Raw genomic sequence first — 11344 nt, 5'->3', positions numbered from 1 at the left:
TCTATCGGTCATTTGTGGCGAACCTCTAAGTTACGGGGACATAAACACGTGCATGTGTGATCCACATATATGCACATACATACGTCCCTATTAATATCGTAGGGAAGGTAAATGTTGATATGTACAAAACGACATTGGGTTGGATATTTGGTGGAAAGAATATTTTAACATCAGACAACGGAACCCTGAATAACATACATGAAACTAGTAGCAGTTACCGCTCTCACTCGGTTTATAAATGTTTAAAATAAACACAACCACATGAATTCAATATATTTGCAATGAAATAACTCTAACAGTTGCAGTTAATTTTCAGTTTATTCAATAAGAATCTTTACATCGAAATCATGCATAAATTTCTTCATAAAACTGCGCCCAAAAACGTTTTTGTTGTGGTAAAACAAGTTATTTACAAGATAATGTACCAATTTACATAATTACTAATTAACTATATAATTACATAATTATGTAAAAGATTTATTCTAAGCAGTAACTTTCCTATTGTCTATTGTAGAAGTACCTAGGGACATATAATATTTATATATACATGTGCGTATATTTGTGTACGTGCGTATGTATATGTGTGTGAGATTGTATGCCTGTATGTGAATGTGTGTGTATGTATGTGCGTATATTATTTTTTGTAGTTTTGTCAGAAGCTGAAAATTTTTGAACAACTTCCAGAATAATTTTTAGAATAAATTATGTAGACTGGGTTTTCTTTAAAAGATGAGCAACGCTGCAAGATGTTATCAACTAAGTGGTTAATATGTGGTGTACAACTAGAAGCATGCATGCATACACACGTACATACATACATACATACATACATACATACATATAGAGGTATATTGACAAGGGGCAACACCCTGAAACTAGTCTGCAGATGCCAAACCAGCAAGGGGAAACTGCTGACCTCCCTTGTTCGAAGGTTATAAAGGACACAGGTTTCGTGTATCACATAGCTAGCTAGAGGCGATGGCTTCTTGGAGCTAATTCACGGCAGCTTTCGTCCTAAGTTTGGGACTGCCATGTTGGCTTGGCGATAACTATTAATATATATATATATAAAGGAGCACACCGTCGGTTACAACGACTAGAGACTCAGCTGATACCATCCGATCAACGGAACAGCTTACACGTTAAATTAACATGCAAGTGGCTGACCACTCCGCAGATACGTGTGCCTTGAACGTTGTTTTCAGGGAGATTCAGCGTGACGCAGAGTGTGACAAACCTGGCCCTTTGAAATACAGGTACTACTCATTTTTGCCAGCTCAGTGGACTGCAGCAACGTGAAATAAAGTGTCTTGATCAAGGACACAACGCGTCGCCGGGAATTGAACTCACGACCTCACGATCGTAAGCAGAGTACCCTTCATAATACACACACATATATATATACAAGTGAGTAGACAAACGAAAGAAAGGTACTCAACCGATTTATTGAGAGTTACATGTATCGATTAAAACCGTTTGATTCAAATTCGTTGGTACTATTAAATTTCAAGCACGATGCTAGTCGTCAGCCATTTTGAATTGAATATATATCTATATCTATATCTACATCTATATATCTGTATATATATATATATATATATATATATATATATATATATATATATATATATATATATATATATGTATATATGTGTGTGTGTGTGTGTGTGTGTGTGTGTGTGTGTGCGTGCATACATGCATACATACATACATGCATATACACGTGGTTACATTCATACACATTAAGATATTCGAGATGGGAGGGAATTGACGCATAAAATATCCTTATGCCCTGGAAAAGACGGCTTAGTCACGTGTAGAACCACGTCGAGCATAGTTTTGCTCATCCATATTGGAAAAAAAACAACAAGAACAATAATAATAGCAACAATAGTGATTCTTGAGATAATTTGACATTTATTTAATATCACATGCTTGCATTTTATTGTTTTCAATTCAATAATCAAATCGTGATTAAGTATTTCTCATTCTGTTAATCCAAGAAACAAAATGTGCCACATTTTCGTAAACGCCCATTCCATTCTGACATTTAGCTGCACCATAAGAAGTGATACCTACTATAGTTAATTCTTCAGTTACTGCATTGAAACACATCAAAGGACCACCAGAGTCTCCCTGTAAGATTTAATAAAATCAGCTTGTAAAAATCGAATGAAACATTTTCAGAAATAATTTTGTTTCACGCGTGCTCGTGTGAGTCTGTGTGTGTGTGTGACTATGTTTGTATGTAAGTTTATTGATATTACAAATGTTGTTTGAAAAGCCTTTTGTATCTCAAGCTTTAATTAATAGTTCAAACAAAGCACGTACGAAAAGTGTTTATTCATCAAAATATACATCATCATATTCTTTTGTTTGTTTCCTAAAGCTCAATTCTACGCTTATATCCACCTTTCGGCTGGTTGGGAGGCAAAATCTCCATACACCCGTTTGTAACCAGGTGAAAAAAAAACCTTTGGTTCCACGTAGTAATTTTAGTACAGAAAAAATGTTAGATATATTTACATGGCATGCTTCTGGACCCATCCAATAACCTGATCCTCCACAAACTTGCTGACTGGTGACATCTGGAAAGAACATTCTGCATTCAGACGATACGAGCAGTTGGACTTCAGCAGTTTTTAAGTATTTTGTTGCTTTTCCAGCTGGAAACAACCAAAAGAAATGTTTAACGTACTTTCTAAACTTTATTGTTTATTTATGCATTTTATTTTTACTTACCTCCTCCAATACTCAAAGAGAAAGAGTAGGTTATAAGTACACCAATGTTTTAGTATGAGCATGACAATAAAACGTTTGTGTGATAATCTCATGGTTCCTGGTTCGAATCTACTACACTTAATCTTGATAGGTGTCTTGTAGAGCCTCAGGTCGGCCGAAACCTTGTGACAAAAATCTGGAAGACGGTAAAAATGTAGAAATTTATCGGATTGTACTTGTACTCTTTGCTAGGTTCAGTCCTTGGCTTTGTTTGACACCACTATCTGTCCATTGGGTGTATATAGCTGCGTCCCTTCTATTTGCAAGCATCCGTATCCCAGATTCTGAAATCCTTTCACAGAGGAAGTGTTTTTGTTGAATTTATTCAGGTAACATTTATCAACCCAAACTGTCTGAAAGGCAAGTTCAGATGTGACTAAATATGAAATTAAAAATGTAAAGCAGAATTAATGAAATTAATGAATTTGGTCTAACAAATTATTCATTCAGTCTTCAAATATGCTTTATTTCGACGAGGTATGAAAGTACTATATTATGGAGGCAGGATGTAAATAAGATACTCTTTTAACACAGAATTCAAACTGCATCGCCTTCTAGCTTTGTGCAGGTGATGCTTTCTCTATAGGTGTTATCTATGGTTTCAGAAAGCCCCAGAAGAATTGATTATTTTGCAATCTAAGAAGAAGCTGAGACAAGGAAATCGTTACCATGTTAACATTCCTTTTATTGGCACAGGCACGTGTATTGATAGAGGTTTGACGGTATGCAATTGACTTTACCATATAGTTGGGCCTACTTAAGTTGAGCTACAAATAAATGGAATTAAATGACGTTACTAAACTCTGAATATGGCAAGGATTTCAAGCAATCTTGTATGGGTCTATATGAATCCTCCATTACTCATCTATTTGTAACCTGCTGATCGTCTAATCCATCAATTAGCAACTGCCTGGTGATCTTTTATAAATCATATATTGATAGTCTTGCGATCCTTGAGTAATAATCAATAATTTACCGTTGAAGGATCACTGCAAGATGTTTCTAATGATCCATTGTGAATCCCTTTAGGGATCCTCTATCAGGATTTTGTAACTGATTCTATATCGAGCTTTAACTGAAGTTGTAGTGATCATATATCGATCAAATATCGAATTCTACCGTTCCAGTAGTGAATATCTCTCGATCCTTTAGCAATAATCCCACAGCGACCATCCATTAATCTGTTACCGATTACCTATCCTCATACAATAATCTATTGGCGCATTGGTGCATAAATAATCGTCTATCAGCCCCTTAACGATTATCTATTGATTTTCCAGCAATCATGCGTAGATCTTCCGAGGAGTTTCTGTCAGTTCACCTGATGTTGTCAATCGATTCTCTACGGATCAACTATCGATTCGCTAGAAATCCGATTTTGTTAAAAATAATAATTTCTTTGACTGACTGATGTAACGAAGGTGAACAGTTTAATTTCTCAGACCAAATACCTTACTGGTACTAGGAAGTAAATGCCAAAATTGTTTTCGGTGGGATTTCAACTGAGAAAACAGGAAATTAACTTTGGACTTCTACTTGTACAGTACCCTTCTGATGATTCCAACAATTTTCTCGAAAATTCTACTTCCAGAGTGTCACATTCAAAATCCAAGATCACTACTTCCAAAGACATATTCTCACAATAGCAGACATGGAGTCCAGAGCTTTACTGTTATAGTGCCGCTCAGGAGACTATGTGACAGATCTTCGCACCAATAGCGCCACTGTCTCAATAACAGAGCTATAGATGGCACTCAGATTGTGATAAGTAAATAACAAAAACAGTTCATCATCTTGATACTATATTTCGCTGTTTTCCTCTCAGAATAATACTGATTTCTAACTTAGACAAAATGCCATTAATTATATCTTGTTCAACACGTTGCTGGTATTGTCTTCGGCATGATTTTAACTAAATCTTTAAGTGCTGTAAGTAAATATTGTATGATATTTTGTCGCCACTGAGTAACTAATACAGTAAATGATTTCTGTTAAGTTCATACATTTTTAACAGTGTTGAGTTAGGTGCTGTCTACTCATCTGCACTGAGAATATTTATGTGAGGCACTTTACGAACAATTATATATACTCACCTCTAGTTTCACCCCAACCAGCAATGATGCAATTACTATAAAAACTTTCACCAGGTTGCGCAACTGCTATTGGTTGAATGCAGTCACTAAAAATTAGTTTCCTCGGTAAAGTCAGAACTGTGATGTCATTTTCTGTGAAGAAAAGAATGTAAAGGATATATAGGCCCAGGCGTTGCTCTGTGGTAAGAAGATTCCTTCCCAACCATATGGTTCCGCGTTCAGTCCCACTGCGTGAAACTTTGAGCATGTACCTTCTACTATAGCCTCGGGCCGACCAAAGATTTGTTAGTGGATTTGGTAGACGAAAACTGATGGAAGCCGTCGTATATATGTGTGTGTGTGTGTGTGTGTGTGTGTGTGTTCGTGTGTATGTGTGTGTGTGTGCGTGTGCGTGCGTTTGTGCGTGCGTGTGTGTGTCTTTGTGTCTGTCTTTGTCCCCTCATCATTCCGTGACAACTGATGTAAGTGTGTTCACATCCCCGTAACTTAGCGGTTTGGCAAAAGAGACCTATAGAATAAGTACCAGTCTTACAAAGCATAAGTCAGTGTCGATTTCTTCAACTAAAACTCAGTGCTCCAGCATGGCTGCAGTCAAAATGACTGAAACGAGTAAAAGAATGACAGAATATATATATATATATATATATATATATATATATATATATATGTGTGTGTGTGTGTGTGTGTGTGTGTGTGTGTGTGTGTGTGTGTGTGTGTGTGGGTGTGTGTGTTTGTTAAGTATGTTATATATACTGTATATTTTATGTGTGTTATATATAACATGTATGATGCAAGTTTGTTACGACTGGAATTTAAAGGCATAAAGAAAACAGTAACGAAAGAATGGATGTTTGGAGTGGAAAGTGTTAGAAAATGGAAGAGATGAAGCTTGATGAGTGGTTGAAAATAGGATCTAAATAAAGGGAGGTGTAGAGTGTTAGTAAGAAAAGGAGAAACAAAAACAGCAAGCTAAATGCCTTTTTTTTTCAAATTGAAAGGGTGTAATACCTTTGTTAGGTTTCGGTGTTCACCAATCTTTAACTATATTTGATCTTATTTGATCAGCAGTGAACTCTGATTAAGTAGATCTATGATCAGGGGTGTTTCATCCATAGCAGACTGACATGTCCAGTATATTTAGGTGCCAACTGGCGGCAAGTCGACTGCTGTACAGAGCAGAGTGAGAGACGGCATAGAAACTCGGTCATAGTTATAATAGATGAAGTTAGTTAAGAATGAATTCGATACAACATAAGAAAGAAGCAGAAGAGAATATTTACGGAACAAGTCTGGTCCGGTGTAATTTTGATTAGCATGTATGTTGGATTTATCAACAACCATCTGTACTTCCATTTTGTATCGGCTATTTCCTCCAGCCGAAACTAGGACTTCTTTGGCGCCTTTTCTGCAACACGAACACAGATATGAGGTGTCACGAAAAACAAATATCACGCACAATCATTGACATATACACATACGTACGCCGTATCTATCTATCTATCTATCTATCTATCTATCTATCTATCTATCTATCTATATATATATCTATCTATCTATCTATCTATCTATCTTTCTATCTATCTCAAAGTATATATATATATATATATATATATATATATATATATATATATATATATATATATATCAAAATAAGCAAAAGGCTATCCAGAGGTAATGCAGTACGATCGTTTCAAGCAACTCCATTTAATTGAACAATACAATCATTACATCAATTTAAATACAGAGCAATCCTCAGCTGCATAAATGCAGATCTCTAAGAAGTTTTTTTCCTGATGCACACGCATGCACGCACACATATACAAACTCATACACACATATATATATATAAATCAATACTCATATTTATATGTAGTGTGTTCGTTTTGCATTATGTTTATAGCACTAATTTCCCTCTTATTCTCACGTAAATGAACTACCAGTAATTCGCTGTTTGAAATATCCATTTTCTTTGCTAGAAACTGACATTGGAAAAAAATGTATTGTGTAGTCAATATATTTATTTCAATACTTTTGGTCTTTCATAGACATTTATGTCTTTAATAGTACAAGAACTAAGCAAAGCTAACGAAAGTATTCTCTCTGTATTTAGTCTCGCTCTTTTAAATTTTGTCAAAAACCAACTGGAACAGACATTGTCTATCTTTCTAATGAATTATAGCATTTACACCAGTTTTATCTCGGGTCGGTCTTATTTTAGTTAATAATCTTAACTCCTAAAACGTCTGTGGCCTTCGACCAATGTTAAAAATCAAACTAAATATCAATCATTCCTCACATACTCACTTTTTATTAGGTTCAGATATTGATCCATATAACTTGGATGCTTATGAAGGTGTGGCTCCAGAAGGTTCCTGACATGGTTTGGAACCTTCTGGAAGTGAGATTATTCGCTTAACTCGCCTTATATGAATACAATGAAGATATTTTTACTTACACACAATGAGCTGCAGTCAATATATGCTGGTTATCAATTATCGATCCACCACACAGGAATTCACCTTTGTTTGTAGTTATCAACAATGCTACCATCCAAGGAAATTGACACATAGTAGCATATGTACCACCAATGATGCTATGCTTATGTTGTTGCTCATGTTGGTTTTTATTGTGATTCTTTTCTTCTCTGTTAGTGTCTGCACCAAGACAATTCATGGCACCTAGTTAAAGATATTAATAGTTATAAAACCGAAGAAGAAACGGTGACGTAAATCAAAATATTAATGTCTGATTAAAATACTGTATATGCAGTGCACCCTCCTGAGTAACTTTTTACATCAAACAATTGTTATTTAAGAAGCAGCCATTGCAGAAAGTAAATTCTACGAACGCTAATAACACAATTTCATCCAAGAGATGTGTGGGTCTCCCAGAGGGAAATTTCAAAGCAAGTATATATATATATCTATCTATCTATATATATATATATATATATATATATATATATATATATATATATATATATATATATATATATATATATATACATACACACACACACACATATATATATATACACACGTGTGTGTGTGCGTGCATGTATATGTGTATATGTATGAGTACGAAAATACACATATATGTTTGTTTGTGTGTATGTGGTTATACGTATACATAGGGCATTCGAATGTCCTATGAAGAGGAAGTACTTCATTCTCGCATTTGTTTATAAACACCATTTTGGTATCCGATCAGAAGCGGCCTTAAGATGTGTTACATCACCTATTTAATTTTGTCATGCTTTGTATTTAAAAATAAGCTATAAATATGATCCAATCGATGTGTTTGTTAATCTGTGGTTTTCTTCACTTTCTAATCATTTGCATTATATATATATATATATATATATATATATATATATATATATATATATATATATATATATATATATATATACATGCATACCAAATACACGTAGTTGTTTGTATATCTGGATATTCGGAGAAAGGTCTACCAATTGTAGTTCAGGGGTGGGTTTTATGATCAGCATCAGGTCAGTCGATCTTATAGATATGAAAGCTATTGTTACCACTGTAGAATGTAACATCATAATTATAAAGAAAATAATAAATGTATATAGCATTTACCAGGACCATCTATTATTTCTATCCCTTCATTTCCTTATGCTTGGATGATAAGCATAGATGAATACGGAGAGGAATTAAGTATTTAGTTGGTTATGTTTATATGTCATTTAGAGACATTAAGTTCAGCGGACAGTGAGTGTAGTGAAGTGTCAGAAGTAGCTGACCTTGCATCAAATTGAAAGTATATTTTGTTTCGCCTCATTAACTTATGAATCCATGTAATACACAAATGTAATTCAATTGTCATCCCACAGTAGTCGATAAAATAAGTAGCTGCTATTTACTGATATTAATTTGATCAATTACATCTCTATCTCTCTATTTTCAGTTTATGGTATTGAGTCAACGCGATAAATGATTATCATTAGTAAGTCGAATGGCAGAAACGATAGTGCGTCCGTCAAACCGAATTGTAATATATAATTACGCTCATCTGGCTTCAAAATTATCATCTTACAAGGTCGGCTAAGCACTTTTCTGGTTCTTATGCACTATGGTGGGATGCATTGGTTACCCACATTCTTCTCAAATTTGCAGCTAATTTAGTAATTATTAATAAACGAATGTTTAGTAGAATGTTCCTTAGAATTCGGGCATAATTCATCCTATCATCTCTTATTTGTGCTGACCTCTCGGAAATTCAAAAGTCATGGTGCAGATACCCTCGCAGGAGGTGTGCACGTCATGAATACTCCGTATATATTCTATTCACTAACATTCCAGATTATTCGGGTAAGAATATTTATTATGGATACGTACAAACCATAAATTTAATTGGAGTAATTTGCATATTATAACACACAATATCAGTATATATGAATGCAATTAAGTGCTGCGCATAGAAGTACCTTTGTAAGTAGTGTAAAACCAGCGAAGGGGTTTTTTGCATACTCTTCATACTCTAATAAACCTATCTATTTGATACATCTTACGACTTTCTTAACATATTTTCTGAAACACTAACCATTGTATATTGCATGTTTCTATACGCCATCATCTTTGCAACCGTAACGTTTATATAAATTTGCATCAGAACATCATCGGCGTCCTCAGTTCACATTTATCTAACCATACACGCGTACATTAATCTCTGTCTATTAATATATCCCTCTACATTAATTATTTAGTAAAACCTGAGGTAATGAGCTGACATCTGGCTGAAATCGACATTTCTTTGATCTCTCTAGCGAACCTATTAACAAATATCTGTAAAATATGCTGCATTTCCAAAAATGTTCCTACATTAATTAATCGAATATATTATAGCTAGTTAAAGGGCAGAAATAAATCAGATGGCTTCCTCTGAATACTGCAGACTAGAAGAGCTTTCCTGTGATTTTATTTCCCTTGTACCGTTTGCTTTTTTGGGTGAGCCTTTAACTACTGATGGAGTCATAGGGGAGTCGTTATGATACACTAAACACCAATGTCCTGTATCTAGCGTGGTTGTGTGCCAGTATCGTCTGTATCTCCAGTTAATGAATTACATGAGTACAAGAAGATATAAAGTGTCACTTAGGAAGAGCAATAGGTAGATATTTCCTAATTATTATCGCTTCCCATCTGGAAATTGAACAGAATACTGAAGACAGATTATAGAAAATTACAGATGATTCAATCATCAAATTGGCTGACTTAAATGTTAGTCTAGAAAGTAAACTGATTTTAGTATACATAAGTAAACTGATACAAATTCCATTTCCGATTTCTATTTTATTGAGAATTATGCCATGTTGCTCGACCGACTCTTTAAATTGATCACAGCAATTAAACGAGATAAACTTCTTAATGGGCAAAAGCTTAGGCCCCAGTTCAATCCTTAGCATTAATATTTCATTTCATTCATCTTGTTAATGTGACTGAGATATTTCACTGACGATTTACCATTATTTATTAAAGCAGATCAATATCCTACGCACTGAAGTCGATAGGGTTTCTCACACAATTGGTACTACATATCGTAATAAGAGATGAGGTAAATATTTATTATTACTTAAGCTAAATAAATAAAAAATAAATAATTATACGTTTTCCAAAAGCAGTACCCACACGTCACTACAATAACTATGAAACTACAATAATCGCGTCACCACAAATCTCATCACTACAATAACCATGTGACTATAATAACCACTTCACTAAAGCACTCAACTCAGTACAACCAGCTCATTATCACAACCATGTCACAGCAGTAACTACGTTACTACAACCACAATACTACTTTAATTACAATAACCATTTCACCACATCAGTCCATAGCAATAACCACATCAGTGCAAATAAGCATTCCACTACATTAACCACAGCATTACAATAATAATATCTCTGCAACAACTATATTAATGCAACAAAGAAACTCACTTCAATGATTAGGCTGAATTCAACAACCAGACTAGCTTCACTATATGTCGTCTAACTTTGATAGAAAGCTTAGAATGAAATGAAAATAATAACTCACAGTTTAGTAAAACAATGACGAAGACAGATATAACAAGTTTCATGGTGCAGCTTCTACAATTGGTTCCTAGTTGCAACTGCAAACTACTCTAAAAATCTTGCATTTATAAAGAATATTTGTGTTGCATTCCATAGTTTCCCGTGTGATACAGAAAAGCTGTTAGTCTGTTATTATTTGTTAAGATAATGACCAATGTTGAGTATTTTTCATCTTTAAATATTGGAAAGTACCAAATGGTAGATGTTAACTTAATATCTGTTTGCATAATTTTAAATGATTTTTAAGAGGTTGCTCTAAAAGAATTGCTTGAGAAGAAATAACGGGTATATTCATAATAAATGCCTTGTAATACGCTTATAGCTTAAATGTCAACTACGATAGCACAAAGGTGTTAGCCAGCACCCCTGAAA

The 11344-nt window shown here is 34.4% G+C and overlaps 1 protein-coding gene across 1 annotated transcript; it reads right to left on the bottom strand.

The window, feature by feature from the left end:
• Positions 1-1897: 1897 nt before the first annotated feature.
• Positions 1898-11042, bottom strand: LOC106870938 (chymotrypsin-1). Its single transcript, XM_014917182.3, has 6 exons — positions 10935-11042; positions 7330-7552; positions 6155-6279; positions 4875-5006; positions 2527-2666; positions 1898-2136 (listed from the first exon to the last, which is right to left on the bottom strand). The coding sequence occupies exons 1-6, from the start codon at positions 10975-10977 to the stop codon at positions 1975-1977; spliced, it is 825 nt and encodes a 274-aa protein (XP_014772668.1). The 5' UTR covers positions 10978-11042; the 3' UTR covers positions 1898-1974.
• Between the last annotated feature and the right edge of the window lie 302 nt (positions 11043-11344).

The sequence above is a fragment of the Octopus bimaculoides genome, chromosome 12, assembly GCF_046866305.1.
Source record: "Octopus bimaculoides isolate indiv1 chromosome 12, ASM4686630v1, whole genome shotgun sequence".
In the NCBI taxonomy this organism is placed as follows: domain Eukaryota; kingdom Metazoa; phylum Mollusca; class Cephalopoda; order Octopoda; family Octopodidae; genus Octopus; species Octopus bimaculoides.
This window is presented reverse-complemented; position numbering and strand designations above follow the sequence as displayed.

Excerpts from the sequence above, each read along its gene's own strand:
- LOC106870938 (XM_014917182.3), bottom strand. The coding sequence starts at position 10,977 with ATGAAACTTGTTATATCTGTCTTCGTCATTGTTTTACTAAACT. Across the intron at positions 7,553-10,934 it reads CGTCATTGTTTTACTAAACT|GTGCCATGAATTGTCTTGGT; the intron begins GTGAGTTATTAT and ends ATCTTTAACTAG. Across the intron at positions 5,007-6,154 it reads CACCGGACCAGACTTGTTCC|AAAATGACATCACAGTTCTG; the intron begins GTAAATATTCTC and ends TTTTCTTCACAG.